General features: G+C 43.9%; 1 protein-coding gene across 1 annotated transcript in view; it reads right to left on the reverse strand.

Annotated features, from left to right (window-relative positions):
- The window catches only part of TNFRSF21 (TNF receptor superfamily member 21), a 67,815-nt gene extending 51,299 nt beyond the window's left edge, over positions 1-16,516 (reverse strand). The window contains exon 1 of the mRNA XM_019667538.1: positions 15,984-16,516. Coding sequence (XP_019523083.1) covers positions 15,984-16,070 — 87 coding nt within the window. The 5' untranslated portion in view covers positions 16,071-16,516. The remainder of the gene's footprint in view (positions 1-15,983) is intronic.
- Between the last annotated feature and the right edge of the window lie 7,525 nt (positions 16,517-24,041).

Here is a 24,041-nt window from a genome sequence, read left to right on the forward strand (position 1 = left end):
TGGGAGGAAAAATAAGAAGAAGTCAATGGTTTTCAAACCGGATTCAAGAGATCACAGGACAGAACATAGTTTTCAGGGCTGTCCCGAAGGCCGGGAGGGTGCACCTGAGGACCACGGGCAGGGACAGGAGGTAGGGATCTAAGCTCGCCATCTCTGCCTCAAACACAGCAGCTGATTCACGAATTGACTAAGGGGGCTTCCACAGAAGAATTCATCAGGAGGAAGGTTTACTCCTAAATAAAATTTGAAAATGACTGTGCTAAGAGGCCTTTCAACTCCAAAGTTAACAGCTAAACCCATCTGAGTTACAAAGCTAGAGGAACTGTTCCCTGCGCTCTTCATCTTCAGTGAAACTCTGCTAAGAGGAAGAGGTGGCAATGTCCCTTCCCCTTAACAGAGACACAGGTGGCACCTGAGACAAGTTATTTTCTTAAGGCTATTTAGTCAATTGAAGACTCGTGATCTAAAACTAGAGCTTTTTCCATTAGCCTGATGGCAACCCTCTAATCCCAAAGATGAGTCTGGGGGTGAAGCAATGGGTAATAGGGAGGGGACCAAGTTCAAAAACAGTATTTAATAAGTTCCATATAAAATGTAAATACAAATTTAGAAGATACTTAGAAGCTGCTGTTAGGGAAATGACCTAAATCAGGAGACACAGTCATAGAAAAGTATAAGAGAACAGGAGCCAGAAAACCCAAGGCTGGGTTCTACCTGATCAAGAACCTTAATTCTCTCATTTTTAAAGAGGCGGGAAAATTAAATCAGAGGTTCGCCAAAGCCTCAGGCCTCAAGTGCAGCATCAAAATTACCTGCGAAGCTTTTTTAAAAATTCACATCTTCATGCCTATCTCCTGAGATCATGTGGGTCTGCAATGGGGCCAGGAATTTGTTTTGTTGTTTTTAGGCTTTTAGAATCCAAGCGATTCCGATGTCCAATCAATTTTGGGGACCCCCATGCCCCACCCCACCCCGCCCACCCCCGGAATCAAGGCCCGACCCCTTTGGCTTGAATCTTTTCTGATTCTGAGCAACACTTTGGAGACAGCCCACTTCCACTGTCAGAGCCTCTCCCTCCCTCCTCCTGCCTCTGCCCCAACCTGACACTTTCTGTTTTAATATTGTTCTTTTTTCATTATTATTTTTAATAACAAAAATAAGCATTCTTGTAATAATTCTAACAATTACAAAAATAGAATAAAATTGTTCAAATGTCTGCTCAAATCCACCCATCCTCAGAGAAACTCATGTTAATTTTGATGCGCGTATTCCCAGACCCTTTTCTGAGCATTTACACGACGTATACATACATACTTTAAGTTGGCCGTTTCAGTTGTTTTTGGTTGGTTTCGTTTTCCGTATGTAAAGGGGGCCAGCCATGCATACGGTTAAGTGATTTGAGTTTGTTCATCTTCTAATACTGCATCACTGAAATCTTTTCACATCAAAACATAGAGACTACTTCATTCTGTATGATGGTCAAGTTCTTTCCAACAGTATGGATATGCCTTAATTTAGATACTTCCTTCTGAGGACATGCAGATTGCCTCCCTGTTCATATTTCAGTTGTATACATGCATTTTTCTAGATTCCATATTCCCCTCCTCCCCTTCCCACTCCCAACCCCAGTTTCTCTTTTCTTCCTTTCTCATCCTCAATGACAGGTACAACCATGTTGCTCTCAGTCTTCAGAGACAGCTTTCTTCAGTGACAAAAGAACTTTCCATACAACCCATAACTTGGAGCCTCTCACTCCTTTCCCTCCCTACTAATCTGAGACATAGTATTAATACGATACAGTATTACTATTAATACTATATATGTGTTTTCAGCCTGTTGGGGGAGCAGACCTGAAGAATAAAAAGGAATACCTGGGCAGATTTAGAAAACAGAAGGCATGTGTTACTGTGCAGCTTCTGCCTTAAGATCAGTTCAACCTGGTTGTACTGCCATTGTCAAGTTCCACCTGCTTCATGAGGCCTTGACAACATTTCCTAGACGCCCAGATTCCAAGCAGATGAGCAAACTGTTCATCACATTTCCTGTTTCTGTTCGTCGCTTTGGTACCTAATTACATATTGTCTTGTAATGTTTGTGGATGGCCTCATAAGTGTATATATTTATCTTCACATAATGATTATAAGCAGCTCAAGGCCAGGAACAACTATGCAGATAGCACTTCCTCCCTTGCTCAACCACCTCAAAATGAAGATCATCAAAATAACTAACGCATCCTCTGAGCCACGGTTCAGCCAACGAAATCCTGCACACCACTTGTTCTTGTAAATAAGTTTTATTGGAACCCAGCCATTCATTTAGATAGTACCTATGGCTGCTTCCACGCTACAATGGCAGAGCTGGATAGTTGCAAAAGAGACCATATAGACCACAAACTTAAAATATTTACTATATGACCCTTTAAAAAAAAATAATAGCCTGCCAATACTTGCACTGATCAGTCAAAAGAAATATCAAGGAGCTCACTCACAGGAACTCTCAGGACTCTTCTAGTCTATCAATGAGTATTGAGTTCTTGGCTCTTTTTTTCTTATTTTTTAATTTGGGAATTGGGGGAGGGGAACAAGTTGCTGTCCTTTTGTTCTTCAGTCTAGCTGTGGAGGACGTCATTTCACTGGCCCATGTTGGTATTATCATTGCGCTCTTCCTGGGTGAGACAGATCGGTCGCCGGCCTCTGGACAGCCGCTCACGGCGGCTCTTGGCAGCTCACACTGGCTGCTGGCCACTCACGCTGGCTGCCGGCCACTGATGGTAGTTTATGGCAGGCCACCGGTGAGCAGCCCAGCTCCAGGTTGAGCTGTGTTGTTCACCATCTTAGCTGTAGAGGGCGCTGCGTCACTGGCCCTCATGTGGGATCCGAACCGGGGTCCTGCTGCTCAGATCTGATGTCCCAAGCCAACTCTTAACCAACGCACCACTCGGCCGGCCCTTGGCTTTCTTTTTTGACACCTACTCTCACACACCAAATCTGATCCTTTCATCCCCTGCTTAAAACTCTCAATGGCTTTCCACATGACTTGCAATGAAATGCAAGATCTTTCACACAGACAGAACATCCTCTAAATGCCATTCCTGTCCTCCTCTTCCTTGCTTAAATTGGGTTTCACTGTGTCCCCGTATTCCTTTTTGTTTTCCAATATCACTACCATCATTTTATAGTTTATCCATTTAGTCTTCCTCTCTGGACCACAAGTTCCATGAGGGCAAGGATAGAGTCTTTTTTTACATACTGATGCTATCCAAGCCCTCAAGGACGGTACTCAATTCAAGGTATACCTGCCAAGTGTTTGTTGACTAAATGAATGAATGGATATGCAGATCATAAATAATTAGAAGCAGCAAAGTAAAGTGTGGTAGGAGAGGAGATTGTTGGAGATGAGCACAGGTATAAAAGCAACTGCTGCGAGAAAACCAAAAAGCCTCCACCACGTAGCCACAATATCTCAGAGACATAGCAGTCTGGCATCCTTTGGTCTAAGGGCAAATAATTCGTTTCACCTCCAAAGACTGTGATGCTGTCACTCTGTTTTAACAGAACCATAACTGGCACTCTGTTTTAACAGAACCATAACTGGCTTACAAGAAACATGCTCAGCTTGGTGCTTAAGATGACAAGTGAATGTAATGAAGAATTTAAAACATCTCCCTTCATTTTATAAAAAAGGTGACACTGTCAATCCTTAGAATTATAAGCAGTATAATGAGATTATTTTCCAGAAGAAACCTATGTTCCGTCCTAGCTTGAACTTTAGTTATTTGGAAAATGTCATTTATTCAGGACACTTCTCTCACCAACAATAATGGATAAATGAGCAAATAGTGTACCATCCAAATGGTACAGGATGTAAGAACACTATAAATATCTATTGAGTGATTAGAAGGGAAAACCTAGGACAAAACAAATTTCAAAGGCAGGAAGAGAGGTAGCCCTAAAATGACCATCTATAAAGGCTTCCAGGGTCTCTGCACTCACTATGGTGACTCACATCACACCTGTCCTGGTGTCACTTCTGCTTTAAGGCACAGAGATGGTCCTGACTGAAGATAAGAAGCACCCAGGTGTGCTAATACATGTCAGAACATTGATGCCAAATTATCTTTAACAATTCTTATATCATGACCTCATCTTTAAACAGATGAGAAAAAAAGATTTCTTACAGTTTACAAGTATAACATATTTGTCATTCTTGTTTCTTATCAAATTCCAATCATATTTAATTAAAAAAATGTTGAAACTCAAGGTAGTGATAAACTTTTGTCTATTCATAATGGATGAGCAGGAAGACTGCTTATGATTTTAATACAGGAAAAAAATTGTACTGCTGCATAAAACTAGTATTTTAAGAGGAATCTCAGGTACTGTGGATATTCTAACAAAGGCAAGGCGACCAAGTTACTCCTGAGATGGTGACTATAAAACATGCTAACACGTGATCAAACGGCAGATCAAAAGGCAAAAGCCAGGCAAAGCTAGACACCTCCAGAATTTCTGACCATTTTATTTTGAGCATCACATTAAATTAGTAATAGCAAGGCACGGACTGCTGGGAATTCTCTAGGTTTGAAGGGAGAATAAGAATATACGAAGAGAAAAGCTCCAAAGAAAAAGCATCCACAAAGCACAAACAGAACTGTCCCCAGTTATGTTATATTAATTTGGTTGGCTCTTGCAATTCCTACCATCCTCTCTGATTTAAAAAAAAAAAAAAAAGTCATCTGTTGCTAGGGCAAAAGAAGGACTATTGTTAAAGCTGCAAATATAAAGAATGCCAAAGCGAGAATGTGCTGACTGTAGGACTGGAAGGAGGCAAGCTTAGGAGATACCAGGAAAAGGAAAAAAATGGGCAAGACTTGATTAACCCAGATGCTGTCTTCCCTGGAACCTGCAATGCAGAAAGAAGAGTGTGTTCACTCAGCATTCAGTCCTTGGATCACAGAACTTCCATGTCCTTCTGTCCACTGCAATTGCCATTTCTATAGGCGAAGACCCTCACCTAGGTGGAGAAGCCATTTTGTTAACTGACAATGCTAAAGGTTTCGGGAAATAGTCTTCCACGTTCACTAAGAATTTATAGAATTCGTATATTAAGCAAGGCAAAACTAACACCACCAGTGCAACAGCTCCAGCATGAAAGTATTGGGTTGTTGGAAAAGTCATGACATATTTTGTTCTATGTTTTTCGTTGCAAAAATGCGTCATGACTTTTCCTACAACCCAATGCAAACAAAACCTATTTTAGCCTGGAGTATGCTAAGCAGACCAGGTCCTAGCTGGGGGAGTGGGGCAAGGGACTCAACCCTGGGTCTGCGTTGCCTCATTAGTATAATAGAGATAATAGTAACACCTCCTCTCCTAAGAAGGTTTCAGAATTAATCTTTAATACAGATAAAGCAGATAGGACATGTGTGACAAAAGTTAAGCGCTCCATAAATGTTAGTTATTTTAATTATCACTCCTACTTGTCATTTTACTATAGCTTAGCTTCATTCCCTCAGGGAATCTTTTAAAATTCCCCCAATTAAAATGCCAATATCCACATCCAGAGAGCTGTGTCAAAAAGACTCCAGATTTTAAAAAACTGCAATCCTAAAACATACCCTTACTAGATTTGGAGCATACCACGAAAAAAACGTACAGACCGTACAGTGAGGTAAAAGACAAACAAGGGGGCATCTCAAAACCGATTTAAAATATAAACTTAGTGCATAGCAAATGAGACAACACAAGTGAGGAGAGAGGATTTACTAAGAGGAAGTAACGGGGGCAGAATTTAAGTAAACACTTTCCAGAGTGAGTTTCCCTGATCTAGTCCCGCAAGATGTTAATGATTCTAGGGTCTACAACATGGGTGAACAAACTCTGGCCAGCTGCCTGCTTTTTTATGGCCCACAGCTAAGAATGCTTTTTACATTTTAAATAGTGTGTGTGTGTGGGGGGGGAATCAAAAGAAGAATAATATTTTTGTGACACATGAAAATTATTTGAAATTCAAATTTCAGTGCCCACAAATCAAGTTTTATTGGCACAAAGCCACAGCCATTCTTTCAGGTATGGCTTAGGGCTGCTTTCAAAGCACTACAAAGACCGAGTTGAGCAGTTTCCAAAGAGACCACGTGGCCCACAAAGCCAAAAATACTTCATATGTAGCTCTTTACAGATAAAGCTTACCAATCCCTGGTCTAAAAGTTTAGGAAATGATACTGATTACAGCCCGCTCTTGGAAAGGCAATTGATATTAGCCTGTTGATGGATGGCCCCAAGAGGCCCTGCCAGTGCGCTACAGAAAATGGTGACTTCGTTGGACCCAGCATTTCCCAAACTTATTTGACCTTACAATCCTTGACTCACTGCAAGGTGTGTCAACCTCCTATAGAACACACTGATGTAGTTCTCACCACCAACATGAGTACTGACGTTCAGAAAAGTCAACTAACCCAACATTAAAAAGATCAAATACAAAATTCAGGGCCGGCCGAGTGGCGCGTTGGTTAAGAGCTGGCTTGGGATGCCAGAGGGCCCTGGTTCGGATCCCACAGATGAGGGCCAGTGACACTGCCCTCTATAGCTAAAATGCTGAACAACAGCTCAACTTGGAGCTGGACTGCTATGAGTCTCCGGTGATTGTGTAGGCTGCAGCCCCTGCTGCAGTGGGTTGCCATGGGCTACCATGTGTAGCCAGCAGCCAGCGTGAGCGGCCGTCCAGAAGCCGGCGACTGATCTGCCTCCGCCAGGGGAAAAGCGCAATGATGGTGCCAACTTGGGCCAGTGAAGCAACATCCTCCACAACTAGACTGAAGAACAAAAGGACAGCAACTTGTCTGTTCCCCTTCCCCAATTCCCCAGTGGTGTTCCCCTCCCCCAATTCCCCAATAAAAAAATCTTAAAAAAAAAAAATTCAATGTGATCACAATAGTTGATTTAGCCCATCTGTAAAGAGAAATTTCTGACTATTAAACAATATTAGCACCAACAGCAAAGAAGATATTCTCAGACACAAAAAAGAAAATGGATTGAAGAATACTAATCTAAACTTTTGTGTTATTAAATATAATATTAAAAGTAGAATGTAAAAATATGTGCCATACACTGCTCATAAAAGCTTATAACCGAAAATGTAAAGAATCAATGCAAATGAGGTTAGCACCAATTCCACTCAACAGTTGAGACAGAGAGCGACGTGAGTGATTGCAAAGGTATCCATCACGCAGGTAAATTTATGACATCCCTAGCAACTACTGGAATGCAAATTTGCACAAGCAAGGATCCTTACAGATCAACATTAAAGCAGCATAAATATATTGAAATGATGAGTTCCAATGCTGGCAGGCTTGTGAGATAGAAGGCACATTTACGGGTCGCTGGTGGCACTCTAAAGTAACTGTCTTTCTAAAGACAATCTAGAAATATGCAGCCAGAGCCATAAAAACTGTTCATTCATTTCCTGTGACCCAAAATTACACTTTGGGGAATGCATCTCAAATACACCTCACTTTTGGAAACATCCCAAAAGAAAAAAGAGCAATTGGTTTGTACAGAGGCGACATCATTAGTGCTGCTTGCCTGCAGAGGGAGAAAACCAATCCAATCCAAGCGTCCAACAACAGTAGGACAGCTCAGCGCACTGCCAATCAGAGGAGAGAAGAGTATTAAAAATGGCAGGCCTGAAGGCTTGAACTCACATGAACCATGGGTATCTCAACCTTACCAATACACATCCAAACTTTGGGTTCCCCAATCTCACCCACTCTTCCCCCAGCATTCCCCTTCAAAGTCATCAGACCACCCCAGGCTCAACTCAGGAACTGGGGAGTCAGCCATGATGCCCGCTTTCCTCCCACCCACCTGCCCCCTCATGTCTCACCATCAGTAAACTCTCCCAAATCTTTCATATCTATCTACCTGGCAATCCCCATCTTCACGGCCACCTCCCCGCAACCATCATCTCTCCCCTGCACTAAAGCAAAAGATTCCAAAGGGCTTCCTGCTTCTACACTTCCTTCTAATCCATTCTCCACAGAGCTGCCAGCGATCTTTAAAACAAAAATCTAATTCAAGCCTTATTATAACCCTTCTTCCCACTGTACTACAAGTGATTTCCTGACACTTTCACAGCTTTAAAGGTCTTATAGGACCTGGCCCCTGACCACCTCTTCAACCTCAATCCACACTGCCTTCACCCCTATTCACTGAGCACCAGTGGCCATGGCCTTCTTTTTCTATTCTGCAGACGTGAAAGCTCTTTCTTAATTCTGGGCCATTCTACATGCTGTTCCCTCTTACTGGCATACTCTTCCCTCAGCTCTTTAAGAAAGCTTGTCTTTCTTAAAGACATCACCCCTTCTGTCTTCTCTGATCAAGTATGAACTTCAAGAAGGAGGAACCATGAATAGCCTTTTACTAACATATACTCAGAGTCTAACAATGCCTGACGTTTAAGAGATACACCATAAATATGGATTAAATAGAAATGAAAAATGGAAATATATCTCTGTAAGGTAACAGAAATCACTACATAGAGAAAAGAATACAAGCGAGGGTGTACACATCTATTTTAACTACACATAAATATTTGTATACTGTCAAATAAAAATGAATTGGGAAGACAAAGACACATCCCCACTAGGTTCTCCTAGTCTGCCAACTTGCTTATGTTTAAACTGTTCCCTGTTAATAACTCAAATACCTTTGAACTGTAGCTCACAATGGGGAGATCTAGCTCAAGCCCTCTGCCCTCTAACTTGTCTAGAATGAACAGTTAGAGCAGATCCTTCTGGAATTCATTCAACCATCATTTACTGCCTAACTACTATGAGTCATGGCATAGAGCCAGAAACACAAAGATGAATAGCACATTGTCTGTCACCTCTGAGAGGTTGAAATGGAATAACAACATTGGCCCTGAGCATTCCAAACGAGGAAAGAAGCACCCCCGAACCTTGAATGATTTGGTATTTTTCCTGGACCAGGTTTTAACACAAGATTTAAACCAAAGAGGAGAGCGAAGCCCTGGACTTCTAGAAGTAAAAGAGCAAGGAGTCAATAAAAACCAGTTAGTTAGGTTATTCTGGGAACCTGTCACCATTTGCCTTGAAGTCTTTTCCCCCCTTCCCAGCCCTCCCACCTCTGCCTCTCTTAACCCACACTAAGCTGACCTGACCATACTAAGAATGAAATCAGATAATGGTCTTGTCTCAGAGTTTCTCTGAGAGACCAGAATTCCAACCTCTTGCCCTGAACCAGTGATTAAATTTCCTCTCACCCTTTGCCTTTCTATAGTATCTACAATCTATGAAGAGATAGGTTTAAAAGCTTGCTAAAAGAGCTCTGCAAGGGAGTGTGATAGACCTCTCACAGCCATGGAGTTAAACCAGTTTCTAAGAGACCTGAAATGAAAAGTTAACAAAGGAAATACTAACAGATGATGCAAACCCATGCACTAATCCTATACAAATAATCAGGTTGGCAGCCAAGAGAACCCTAAAAGGTCCTTAAATTTCTCAGGATAAGTGAGGTGAAACTACATTGCTAAGCAGAACCCATGTCATACTGTTACTCACTAAGCAAATATTTTTCAAAATGACCCAAGTAGCAGGAAAGCAAAGTATCCATTCCCTATTTATAACATTTCAATTTGCAAGAGTATCTTTCCATCTTAACCATGGCACCATTGCCCGTCAGAGTCACACCATAGGAAAATGTTTGCCAACGACTCCACGCCCTCTCCCTTTCAAGCCACACACACACACAGGTTGCTCTTAATTTATAATCAGTCATTTTGGCTAAACTTCCATGTGCAATAATGGAGCAGAAATGCTCATCAGATGGAAAGAAAATGTTCACCTCTCGGATAAAAATCATTCCCTGAATAGGAAACAAAATTCCGGTAAGTTAAGGTTACTCGTCCCCTACCCACAACTTGGCAAAAAAAAAGCAGTGTGCATGAAGTCACAGTGGCCTAGATTTGAATCCTCTCTCTCTAGCAGTTTGCCAACTGCTTGACCGTAACCTCTCTTAAGCCTCAGTCTTTTAGCCACAAAATGGGGCTAATGCTACTACCTCTTGGACTTGTAAGATTTACTGAGATCATTTGTAGAAGGTATTCAACGTAATGTCAATAAGGACTCAGTAAACAGGAACTAGTAATATCAATATCAAGGATTAATATTAACCGTCACTAATATTCCTCCCCTTTGAATTCTCGGTGCTAAAGCCCTCTTGAATCCATGGCTGCTCTCACTTGATTCCGGGACTCATGGACTCGCCCCTCGGCTCTCTCCGAAACCCATTAAACTCATGTTCCTCCACCCAAAACAAATTTGCAAACAGTTCCAAGCAACTGAGCCACCAAGCAGTTCTGGTGGCAGAAATTACATCAAGCTCAGATAATGAGCCTCGCAGTGACTTAGCTTACTATAAGCCCCCTCTCCGGCGGCTTTTTTTTAGAACACTCTTACGCCCATAAGCTTCGAAGATCTTAAAGAGAAGATGGGGCTGTAGCTCAGGGTCTTAACAACCCACCCACCCTGGCCCACCATCTGAGATCCCTCTGAGCACCATTTTCCCACCACTGCCAACATCTATCATCTCCAAAGCCAGAAGGCTGACATGTAAAAAAAGGGAAGAAAAAAAAAAAATCCAGATAACCAGAATCTAGGGATTCTGGACCCATTCCTGGTGACCCTTTAGCACTCCTCAAGAGACTGAGATGACTACTGCTTTGGATCAACAGCTTAATAAAAGTGAGCCCCACCTCTCTACAGCTCCCAGTCCGGCACACACTCACGGACATCTGCCAGGTTCCTCCCAGGTTATAACCTCCGCGCAGCGTCTCTCCTCTTGGACTCAGGTTGGAAATGGGAAGTGGTAGGAAAGCCAGGTGGCAGCACTCAAGCCAGCTTAGGATTCCTGTTTATTTTTGATATTTGACAAAGACAAACACTGGGGAAAGGCCAGTATTATTTATTCATGATCTCGCCCTTATTCTTAAAGAATCAAAGCTCAGTGGCTGCTGCTCCAGCAGCAACAAAGCCCAGTGTTCTGCGAATGCTAAATGGAGATTCCATTTGGGGGAACAAGTTGACTCCTAGTGTTCAGGTTTCATTTTGTCAAACAGACATATCTGTGCCTGATGGTCCCGACTCAGCCTACGCCAAATGGTCATCGGACACATCGGATAGCCTGGGTGCTTCTTGCCACATTAGAGCAGCACCTGAGTGTGCCAGGGGGTTGGCTGCCAGTCATCTGGCACCACCAGAATTTGCCAGGTCTGCATGGGGGAAGGGGGCCAGCGGAGTATGAGTGCTTACTGAAAAACAGGCATTGCCGTTTCCAAGGTGGAAAAGTCACTGAATTCATACTGGCCCCGGAAAAGTCGGATGATGCATTTGTCCATTTCCTGGTACCAAAAAAAATAATTTAATAAAGGTTACTTAAGCCAATTATAGTTTACATGCTTTATAAAGGGCCAGCTGAGTACAAAACCAATTGCAACTTGCCTATGGAGTCTCCAAAGAGGCTTTACCTCTCATCTGAGTCAAGTGTGAAGTTCAAGTGTGATATCTTCTAATCCACAGGCAGAAAGTATATAGACCACCTGCTAGAGCCAGTCTAGCACCTACTTGCCCCTATCCAATACAGACATGCTTGGAGAAAGGAGCCTTCTGCAAAATGTCCTGGAAAATATGGCATTAACCATGCTTAGCACATCCAGCTATGTGATAGACTTTGTCCAAATTTAATCAAACTAACATGTAATTTAGCCAATTGGCAGATCTCTGCCTATTTACTCTCAGGGTTTTTTTCTCAATTTAAGTTAGTATACATTCCATTACAAGGAATTTTTTTTTTCTGGCTGATTTAGTTTGCTTGTGTATTTTATTTACACCGGACGTTTGCTTTTCTGTTTGTTTCAGAGTGGACCTGAATCAGATTCAGCCATATGCCTTTAAAAACTCTCCAGATAAAGTTTGATCCCATTCTATGCGTTTTGACAACAGGATGGGGGAATTCATGGGTTAAGTCAGAAAACCTGCATTCCAACACAGGTCTGCGTCCCCCATTCTGCTAATTATAAGTCATTCTCCTTCCGACGCTAATGTATGTTACTCTGAAACATGCAAGATTTTTCTTCCTCAGACTTTCAGATTAACAGCCAAAGTTACTTCAAGTAGTTGAAAGATTTTAATGTCATTCATATTTTGTGTATTGCTTTTAGTACATTCATCTACTAATTCTAACAAAACCCAGCCAGTACTACTGAGGGCCACGTGCATTTATAAATTGTACCTGCAGGCGAGACCCAAATCCTAATTCATACCTGGGTTCCCACTGCCTAGGGTTGCGCCTCTCTCAGAGAAGGTGCTCAATGTAGGTTTTATTAACATGAAAAATAAATTGCTTTCCCAATCTAAGCTGATTTTGTTTTTTCTCCCCTCCAGCTCTCTCTTCCAGGAGTATAGAGTTAAAGTATACAGAAAGGAGAAAATCTTTTTATATAATATCAGCTCTAATTTAAAGTTCTACTTAATAAACATGCCACCTTGTCCATTCAGGACTTCAGCCCCCACCAGAACTCTCTATGCCTGCCTAGTCAAACAGCCAAAGTCAAGTGCCAAGACACTAGATAATGAACATCAATAAGTGAAGAACAGGAGGTGGTACTAAGCTAGACATCCAGTCTCGATGACAGAGATAAACACTAATATTTGGTGCTTTTGAGGCTAGCACACTTCTGAACAGACTCTTACAGGAAATGTCCCCCTATGTGGAATTCATAATATCTGCAGAATAGCAGTTTCCAAAACTTCAGACCTCATTTCCTTATCAAGTGTGGCTCCCTTCTCTTCGGACTGCCCCACTGCCAACATTCTATCTGTCCAGTCAAAGCAAGATCCCTGAGGGCAAAAGACATCTCTGCGTGTGTTGCATGATACTGGACAAGCCCTTCTAGGTCACTCCTTAACACTGGCACAAACCTAAAGGTCTCCTTTATCTTCTTTCCAGGCTTTTGGCCTGCAACACATAATATTTTGCCTTTCGGCTTATGGTTTACTTTCCAGTATCATGCAGACACAATTCATCAGAAACAGAAGTACAAGCAGCAAGAACACTTCCTTGCAAAGGCACTCGTGTAATTCTCATTAATATTCTGCAACACATCGGTCTCCACTTTCCCCCAGTGAGCCTTCTCAGTTGTTACATTTTTCTCTGTTGTTGCATTTCATCATCTGGCAATTTGGAGTTGTGAAACAGGCAGTGTGGTTCAGGAGGGGGAGCATGATCTGAGGGACTCTGGCAGTCCTGGGTTCCAGCCCCAGTGCCCATCATTTGTGATCTGTGTGGCCCAGGAAAAACCAATGAAATTTTTGCAGCCTACAGTGTCTCATTTGCAAAATGGAGATAACACCATCTGCTTCACAGAGATGTGGGGAGTATGTAAGATACTCTACAGAAAGCACCTGACACATAATAAATAAAATCATACTATATGTCATATAGATCATATGTATAGGTATACATATTAGGTTTTTTTAAAAGCTTATAGTAAGTTATTTTTCACATAGCTTGTCATGACAAGAAAAAGTGTCAAAAATGTGACAATAACAAATACTGCCACGCAATAAGGGAGACATTTGAAAGAGGGGTTCACTGAAAGCCATTATAAACAGGACATTTTATTAGGTTCATTATTTTTTAATCTAACTGCAATATATGGGTAGGTCACACACTTCCCCCACCTCCCCCAGGAGCGTTCTGAGAACCCTGACATATTTATCTGGGCTCCGGTACCTGGTGTTTGTCATTTTCACAGGGCTAAGAACCCCAATGGGATTAAACAATCCTTAGGACAATGTCACAAGATCATCATGTTATAGCTTAACGACACTTATCCTGAGGATGGGAGCTTGCAGTGGGGATAAAAAAATTAAAAGACACTGCCTCCCCATCCGGCTTAGGGGTTACAGCACAGTCCCTGGTAACCCCTTGGTATATACTCTCAGTCACTCTTTAGGACAGAGGGTTCAACCCTAAGCTATTTCATGAGTTAAAGAAGTGGCCTTTCTAATATAGTTAACAGGAGACTAAGGATTCCTATTTTAGTGAACATCTTGAGATTGCTTCTAAAGACTACTACAAAATTCATTTTTTAAAGACATAGCCAAGTGTAAATTCTCAGGTCTTCAGCTACAAATCCAGTGCACAGTTTTTACATAAACTGAGTTTAATGATTTAGGAAAAGGTGCTGGGTTCTTTCTCAGTTGGTTAAAGCAACCCACACTTTGATTACAGCAAGATCTTACATTAAGCACCTATCTCCTGCTCAAAGGTAAAATAAATTCACATCTCTGACTTAAGAGTTCATCTAGGACTGGACTCTATGGGGAGTATAGCAATCAGATGTGCTGGAGAGATCTGATAGGCAGTGGTGGGGTAGAATGGTAGATGTAAGGCTGAGAAGGAGGAAACTCAAGGCTAATCTCTCCATTGATATCAGGATTACTGTCCCATGGATTTAGATGGTTTCTCTCCACACCAAGACGGTCAGTCCAAGTTCACTGCTTGAAAAGACCCCCTACTGCTCACCATCCACACTTGTTTCAAGAATACAAATCTTGGCTTTGCCATTACTATACTAGGGCAGGAAGGCGAGAAGGGAGACTGGGACTCGCCTCATTACAAATGCTAACAGCACCAAACTTTTCTTTAGTCTCTCTCCTCCTCTTGAAACACACACTGACACAGGGAACCAGAGTGTCTGTAGGATGAATTCCCAGGCCATAGCAACTGCAATGCCCTAGGATCTAAGCAGATCTTGGCTGGCCAGGCATTAAACCCTTTCCAGGAAGGAGACAGCAAGCCTGCCTTCCCCTTACACAACCCTGACATGAAAATAGACTCTTGTTTTTTGTTTTTATTTGGTTTTTAGCTAAGACTCTCAATCTTCCCTGGAGAGACAAAAAGATAGGAATGGGAAGCTTACGGTGGCTTCTGGGTTTGATCTCAAAGAAATTTTCTTCCCCCTAACTCCCTCCTCCCCCCTAACATTGAAAAAGAAGAGGGGATCTGGGGAAAAGTTTTGGATCAAGGGTGGTTTCAGGCTTTGCCCAGGTAAGTGAGAAAGAACTACGTATACGGCAAACCTTAGGGCTGAATGCTGTTTACGAGCTGAGGAAGGAACCCGGCCTACCCTGCAGGGTCACCTGTCTGGCCACAGGTAAAGGAGGGGCAGATAAGACTGGGGGAAATTCACCTTCCTTTATTTATGCAGATCTCTCTTCCCCGGCCCCCACTCAAGTGCCAGCGCTCTGGCTGGCTAGGAGCCGGCGCTCTGGGGGCGCCTGAGAGTGGGTCCTAGGGTTCTTTTCTTGGCGTGCAGAAAGTGGGACCCACCCGAGCCAAGGAGCAGAGGTGGGGGAGGAGCTTTTGCGCCCTGCTAGGTAATGGAAGGCGCGGGTGCACCCAGCGGTCTCCAGGGTCCGGCGCGCACCGGTACCACTCTCTCCCACTGCGGTAGCATCCCGACATGACACTGCAGCTGCAACAAAGCGGCGGCCGCGGCCATCCCTGGGCGCCGCACATCGCAGCCCCAGCCCCACACCACACGGAGGGGGCAGCGGCCAGTGCCTGGGGAGGGGGTAAGGGTGGGGGCACGAGGGGGACGAGGAGAGGAAAAAGCCCTGAAATGCGCAGGAAGCCGGACGGCCACCTCTAGCGCCTCCTCCAGCGCAGCTCTACTGCAAGCGAAACAATTCGCCTTCATTCCCAAGTCCCAGCTGAGCCCTGCGGCTCCCCCAAATGACCGGTTGGAGCCCTCCGGTGTGTTGCCTTCCCTTGCAAGCCCCCTAACCCAGCCCGCCCGACCCCGCGCCCTCCGCAACGAGGGCCCGGGGACCCGCCCGCTCCGGGAGAGCCGCGCCTGCAGCTCCCGCCGGGCCGCCGCCCGCGGTACCCTCGGGCACTCACCAGGAATAGAGAAACCGCGATCATCGTGGTTCTGGCGATGCAGCTGCAGGAGGCGAGAGCGGTGCTGCCGCTCGCAGAGGTCCCCATAGCTGAGCCCGGGGCTCGCAGGGGCGCCGGGAGCGCGTGGCTCTCGGGCAGCTGGAATCAGCGGCTGCTTCTGCCCAGCGCCGCATCCACCGCCGCCTCCCGGGCCGGGAGCCCATTCACCTCCAACACCCCATATGCACTGCGGCAGCCGGGCAGCCGGGCAGAGGAGGGAGGTGGCGACGAAGGCTCTGGGGTTGCTCAGCACCTGCCTAGCGGCGCGGCCGCTCCGGCGGGGAGAGGCAGCGGCGGCTGCAACCGGCGCCTCCCAGTGCTCTCCTCCGACAACGGCTGCGGAGAACCAGGGAGGAGGGCTGGGAACGAGAGAGCGAAGGAACAACTTCCCATAGCGAAGCCTCCAGCCACTGCCAACCTCCCTCCTCCACTGCCCAGACAGGCCGGCGAGGGACTAAGTCGGTGGCCACCGGGCGTGGGGACACACGTGGTGGCGCCGAAGGGGCGGGGGATCGGCCCTTTGTGATGTCACCGGGGAAGAGGCCGCGCTCTTTGTGCGATCTGAAATGGGAAGGCATTCCAGGAGGAGGGACAGGGCGCCCCTTGCCGTTCGCTGAGGAGATCGCAGCCGCTCACTGAATTTAGGAAGGCGCTGCGAAGGCACGCACGCCCCCACCCAAATTTACTAATTTTTTTTCTAGGACGATTCTAAGTAAATTATTTCTGCGATAGATGCCTTTCTATTGTTTCTGACTCAGTGATGAAAACCAGCCAGCGGCCACGGAGCACTTAGATCAACTGTGTGCCAAAAGGAAACCAGTGAGGTGGTTCTCAGACTTGGCTGCGTTTAGAATCACCTGGAGAGTTTAAAACATAGACTGTATTTACTGATGCCTGGTCCTACCCAAAGATTCTGATGTAGTCGTACCGGAGTGTGGCCTGAGCTTTGGGATTCTTAAAAGTTCTCCAAGTGATTTTAATGTGGTGCGAAGTTTGAAAACCTCCCAGCTAATGACTGCAGCTAAGGAAATCTGGACTAGGATTCCAAACGCCGAGGCCCGGTGCAGTTGGCTCCATGGATGGCCCTGGATGGGCCTTGGAAATCCTTGAAATGTGTGAGCAGGTGCATTTTCCTAATTAAAGCATCCAGAGTTTTCGAATCAGATTATCACAGAGATAGGAAACTCACACACACACACACACAGCACAACTCCTCCCCCCCCCCAAAAAAAAAAGTGTTAGGTCTTTAGTTGAGTTCCAGATGCCTTTGTGGGATATGAATGAGTAGAAAGGTAACACACTGCTTCATAAGTAAGAATGTTACTGTGCAAAAGGTCCAGCTGCCCAAAAGCTACTGGAGAGGCGCGGTTGGTGGAAAGAAAAGCAGGTTTTATATCAAAATGCTAGCATTAAGGGAAGACAGGCTCCTAGTCACAAAGGCTGCCTTCCTTATTTTAATATCATTAAAAGGTTTTATAGACACGCAAGAAGGGGCAGAAAAAAGGATGGAGAAATTGGCGGGGCAACTCCAGGAAAAAGCTTTTCTTAGAGGCTGGTCTGCCCCAGAGTCAGGAGTGAATCCCATACAGATGCAAAAAAAAAACCTCCCAAGTTAGTGGGCCAGGTGTGCACCCTGGTCTAAAAGTAAACAGAGCCATTGGAACTGGTATGCGTTGTAAATCTACAGTAAACAGAGTCATCAAGTTTTGATGGGAGAACAGGAAAGAAAGGGGGGGGGGGACTTTGAAAAAGCCCCAAGCCAAACCTCAGTCAAATCAAATTGCATCAGAGGTTTAAATATCAAAAATAGAAGATCTAGGGTCACCATTACAAGGACAGCTAGAGCATCCTCTTGGATGGTTGGCACCTCCCACATTTCTGAATATGAGAGAGAACCTGGCATCCCTTGCTCTGTTTCCCCTGTGTTTCTGGTATTGGCATGTGCATCGTCTAGGTACTGAAGCACATGGCATGTTGTATTGAAATTACCTCTTTGGCCATCTGATCTCCAAGACTCACCTATGAGCCCTGTGGTTCTGGGCTTATTTTCTAGCTGTCCTTGGTCCCTTCTACTTCAAGATAAACACACTTTCTCAGTTACCTAATTCAAGCCTCAATGCCCACTACTCTTGAATGTAACCACAGGTGCCAACTATTTGTTTTCTTATTAATATATTGTGCTTTGACTTTCGTGCACACTTTGGAAAATGCTAAAAATAAATATGAGGATTAATTCCAATCTATTCTTTCAAACTTCTGTCAGTAAAGAAAATAATTGTCTAGAAATGTTGGAGGGGAGAAAACCCATAAAATATATCTGGTGAAATTCAAAGAAGTTCTAAGAAAACATTACTAACTATGGAGTTTTGGAGACTTTTAGACCTGAATCTCTCTAGCTAGCTAGTTCCAGAAGTTTAAAGAGTAAAGTATATGCACTGTGTCTCCACATATAACAGTTTCAATTATTTCTTCATGATAGTGACTGGTCAATACCATGGTAAGGTTTTTGCTTGTTTGTTTGTTTGTTTGTTTGTTTGTTTTTAAGGAAGTTACATAAGTCTAAAAGAAATAAGGGAGGGTCAAAGCCATAGTTTGTCAGTTAATCCATCTGATTGACTTGCAAATTTAGAGTTTAGAGTTTGGGTTACCATACAGGTATAAGGAGTTCTTTCTCAGTTATCTCTCCTCCTAAAATCTAAAACAAGTTTGGACTGTGCTTTCACCACTTTCAAATTTCATCATTTCCTGGTATGGCATTGGTCACATCAAGGTAAAATTGAATATCCATTTTACTACTAACATTTACATCAATGTCCCTCTATATGAGTGGTAAATAGATTATAAATAATTTGAATCTAAATACAGTATGAAACTTTATTGCTTTGAATTAAAATGTATAAATGCTTTTCATTTTGCTTTGTAAAAATTCTTCAACTATTGATTAACTCATTGCCACATTTTCAGTATGGTCCCTTAAACATGTTTATTTTCTGGATGAGGGACAGAAATTCAATAATGCATATGGATTAGCTTTGCCATAAAATCATTCAACAACCCCCATCTCCTCACACACATCCCAACTTTGGGTTTTTTCTTTGTCTGCCAATACTGCACTATTCTCCTAGTTTCCAGGCTCAAAAACATGGTAAATTTCTTCCTTTCCTTTCGTACATTTCCAATCAGTCTGCTTTTTCTATCCTTCTATTTTTTCCATTTTCTCTTTCTTTCCCTTTTTAAAAAACTGATTATATAGCTGGACACTAGAGAAATCACCCAGATTACCATCTTGCCTTGAGTTTCGCCTTATTTTAAAAATTTTACCCTGCCCATTTTTTTTTTTTAAGATTTTATTGGGGAATTGGAGAACAGCATTGGGAATTCGGGGAAGGGGAACAGACAAGTTGCTGTCCTTTTGTTCTTCAGTCTAGTTGTGGAGGACGTTGCTTCACTGGCCCAAGTTGGCACCATCACTGCGCTCTTCCCGGGCGAGGCAGATCAGTCGCTGGCTTCTGGACGGCCGCTCACTGCGGCTGCTGGCCGCTCACGCTGGCTGCTGGCTACACACGGTAGCCCATGGCAACCCACTGCCACAGGGGCTGCAGCCTACGCCGTCGCCAGTGACTCACGGCAACCCAGCTCCAGGTTGAGCTGTTGTTCAGCATCTTAGCTGTAGAGGGCAGTGTCACTGGCCCTCATATGTGGGATCCGAACCGGGGCCCTCTGGCGTCCCAAGTCAGCTCTTAACCATTGCGTCACTCGGCTGGCCCTACCCTGCCCATTTTTGGCAGTTCTGGTAAAATTTCAATTTTTAAAAGTGTTAAGTATCCACTTTCTATAATGAAAATAAACAGTTGTCCACATTCTGAGTAGTGACTGCTTGATGGCCAACTCCCGGAGCTGATCTGTGAAGGAACGGCAGGAGTTTGACGGGAGTAAGTGTGAGCATGCAAAAAGTGCAGGAATCGGCTAAAGTCAAGCTCAGAGGGACGAAGAGGATGAAATTTGTTTCATTTCAACATGTACTGAGGATCTACTACATATTAGACACACTCAGCTACTTCAGAAACAGTCATAAGACCTGATCCTGCCTTTGAGGAACTCCCAGTTTCAGGGAGGAGAAAGGTAAAAAGATGACTCATGACAGTACAGCAAATATGGGTGGAATCGCTTGCTACCATTCTAGACACACGTGAATTTTCAGCTGCGTGTGTGTGGGCTGCCCAGAAGAAAAGGCAACACTTCCCAGCCTCTGGTCCTCCTAGGTATGGCCCTGTGACAAAAGTTCTGGCCGAGCTGAATTGTCCCGTGCCTTCTGGGAAGCACTCCCATTAGCTAGGACTTAGTTATTCATCACCCCTCTCATTCCATCTGTCACCAAGACCTGCTAATTCTATCTTAATCAATTCTAATTTAATATCTATCTCTATCATGGTTTGCCTTGTTCCTCCCCTGTGTTTCTTCTGCCCTCGTCTAGGCTGCTGGCCTTGATAATTACACAAACCTCATGACTGGCATTCCTGCCTCTCATTTCGCCTGAGCCTCTCAGTCCTACAATTAATCTCTTTTTCGTACCCTAAGGAAAAGGAACTTTTTAGAACCCAAGCCCTGCCAAAAGCCCAACGAAGTTTCCTCATTATTCTCAAATTGAAGTCTAACATCCTAATAAACGTACTCAGCTTCTGATCTCTGCTTATAACTTAACCCTCCCCGCTGCTACAAGGTTGAGTATACATGTACAGAGCCTTGACTTCTTACATCCAGCTCAGTTTTCCATGCCCACTGCCTGCCGATCCCTGCATACCCCAAGTTCTACATAGCAATCCCATTAGATCAGCAGTTCTCAACCTGTGGGTCGCGACTCCTTTGGGGGTCGAACGACCCTATCACAGGGGTCACCGGGTACTCGTATGTGGGCATATCTGCATGTGGGCCTGGAGACAGATAGAGGAGCGGTGTCTCGGTTCCTAAGACCATCGAAAATATGTGTTTTCCGATGGTCTTAGGCGACCCCTGTGAAAGGTTGAGAACCGCTGCACTAGATCATTCTGTTTCTTAACTACCTGGTTCCTGTCATACTTCCAAGCCTTTGCTAGGTGTGGCTTTCTTTTCATTTCCCCTCCTCTGCTTATTGAATTCCCATGAATCCACACTTTAAGACCAAACTGAAATGGCACCTCACCTGAGAAGTCTTTCCTCATCTCTTCTCTTCACCTTCTCTACCCTCACATGGAAAGACTTTGTTGTCCCTTCCCCTAGTTCTTTCCTATGTGGCTCTGTTATAGCACATATGATATTATACTGTAGCTAACTTACCTCTCTGTGTCCCTGGGCAGATTTTGAGCTCTTTGGGGCCAAAGTCCATGTCTTAATCATCTTTATATCTCCAGAGTCAAGATTCAAGATATTTACCTGGCTCAGTAAATATTTGTTGAGTGAAACAAACTTGGAAAGATTGACAAGCAGTGGAATAGTTAACACACCTAATGTACCTTTTCATTTTCCACGTTTTAATTCAAACATCCTGAGTTGTGTTATATAAGCAATAACTGATTTAATCTTGTGGATTACTAAAGTGCCATGGGACATGGCTGGGACGGATTTGGATTAAACAATTTGTCTGCAGCTGTTTCCTTAAAAGAATTCATTTAAGAACTCACTGTTCTTTGGCCTAAGAAGAAATAGTGGCCGTTCACTAACAGATTGCAAGATGAAGTGCATGAGCATGAGTTTGATCAAGTCTCCATGGTGACAAAGAAGGCACTCTTGGGTAAGATCAAATGGGAACAGGATTGCAAAACAGGCACCGCTTTCAGAAGCTTCCTTCTCTCTTGGATGACAAAAGAGGGATTATTTGAAAACTAAAATAGCCAATCCTGTGAAGGTATGACACCTTTGTCTCATTCCCAAGTACAATGAGGTGATTAAATTATTTTGTTTCTCTGAAGGAGAGAACCTGCAGCTCACCTTGAATTGCCTATCACCCATGTGTATCAGAAGGCCCCACCTGTAATGTTTTCATTGTACCATAAGCTTTTCCCACTCAGAGACCTGAATCATTTCCCACTTGATGGGAGAGTTGATGAGAAAATAGGCCTCACTGAATAATTCAATCAAAAGATAATGAGTTTGGGGAGCCACCAGATATGGATCAAAGCTCCCTTGTACCACTTCATTGGGTAGGTTTAGGCAAGCACCTCCATTATTATTATTATTATTAGTTCCTCCACGTGTAAGACAGTAAGAACTATCTCATAATGTTTACATGAGGAATAAATGAGATAAAATATGTAAAACTCCCAGCACGACACCTATCTGTTAGTATGTACTCAATAAATCAACTTCCCTTTATAATCCCCTTTTGAAATGATAACCTTGCACAAACTAATTAAGAAGAAACATTAGGTTGAAGAGTTTGAAATTTCTTCAGAGACACATTAGAATTGGGGATTAAGATGGATAGAAAAATTACTTCCTCTGGTATCGTGCAATACAGTGTCAAGAAAAGTGTAATAGTTGGGAGGTCTGATTTCTGATCTTGGCTCTGGCATTAGCCAGCTATGTAAATTTGAACAAGCAATGGCACTTCTCTATGTTTGTTCGGATTTTTTTTTTTTAAAGTTTCCTGATGTGCAAAATGGACTAAGTGATCTTTCATGATCTTTTCTACTACTGAAATTCTAGGATTCTAATTGGCTCATGTGACATACTTTCTCCTGACATTGAGGAGTTCAAGCTGCTTGAAGGAGGAAGGCAGAGAAGATTGAAGAAAGAAACGTTTTGGAAGGAGGAGGTCCAAGAAGATGCTGGGAGATGTGAAAGGAGCATGCAGTGCAATTAGCTTCTGTTCAGGAGTTGCTTGTCCAGTTTGGAATTTATCAAGTCATTGGCTTCTCCACTTTTCTCACTGGCTCTCTCTAATGGATCTCCTTTCATCCACTCAATCACCAAGTAGTTATGAAGGGCAGGTGTTGGGCCAGCATTGTGCTAAACAGCAGCGTTGCAGAGTATCAAGCTAGCTCTCAGCCTTCCAGAAGGCTTCAACAAAATCAGATAGATGAGATGAACCTCCATGAAAGTATACAGGATCAGGCTGTAATTTAGCACCAAGCTAGATGGCTCAAGCTATACATGCATAGAAGAAAGTAAGACTGTTGAGGGTTTGAGTACTTGAGAAAGGCTGTATGGGCTATTCCCCGAGTGGGGAAATTTGTATTGGAAGAAACTGGTTGGGTTTCTGAGCCAGGGAAGCAACACAAGCAAAAAGGCACAGAGACAATAAAAAATTGACATTGCCATCTCAAGCCCTGAGATATTCCCTCTCTGACCAAACATCCTGTCTTTTGCTCCCTCCTTCAGTCCTGCTGAGCTTGCCCTATATTCTCCTCAAGGTTTCTGATCTATCTACCTCTCCCTACTCTCCTAGTCTGTCATTCCTCCTCCCACTGTAGCCTCATCCTAGACGGACTCACCCTGTGGCCTACCATTCCCACCTTACAACATTTATCCATTTTGGCAGAAGCCGGGCCTCTGTGTTCTCAGACCAGTGTTGGTAAAGAAGTCCCACCCATGCTAACAGAGTATGATGTCTTACCTCAGATTGGTCCATACTGCTCACTGGCAATCATGCTTTTTTCTTTTTCTTTTCTTTTTTTCAAAAGATTTTATTGGGGAATTGAGGAAGGGGAACATTGCGTTTTTCCAGGACCCATCAGCTCCAAGTCTAGTCACTGCTTTCAATCTAGTTATGGGGTGGGGCGCAGCCCACCATCCCATGCAGGAGTCGAACCGGCAACCTTGTTGTTAAGAGCATGCACTCTCACCCGCTGAGCCATCCAGCTGCCCATTGGCAGCTCAGCAGCAGCTCAGCTGGAGTGCAGCTCACTGGACCATGTGGGAATTGAACCGGTGACCCTGTTGCTTAGCGCTCGCATTTTTAACCAACTTAGCTATCAGGCCAGCCCCCATGCTTTTTTCTTTTACTTCTATTTTCATCACATCCTCTTCCCCTACCTTGGCCTC

Source organism: Hipposideros armiger, unplaced genomic scaffold, assembly GCF_001890085.2.
Source record: "Hipposideros armiger isolate ML-2016 unplaced genomic scaffold, ASM189008v1 scaffold_499, whole genome shotgun sequence".
Classification (NCBI taxonomy): Eukaryota; Metazoa; Chordata; class Mammalia; order Chiroptera; family Hipposideridae; genus Hipposideros; species Hipposideros armiger.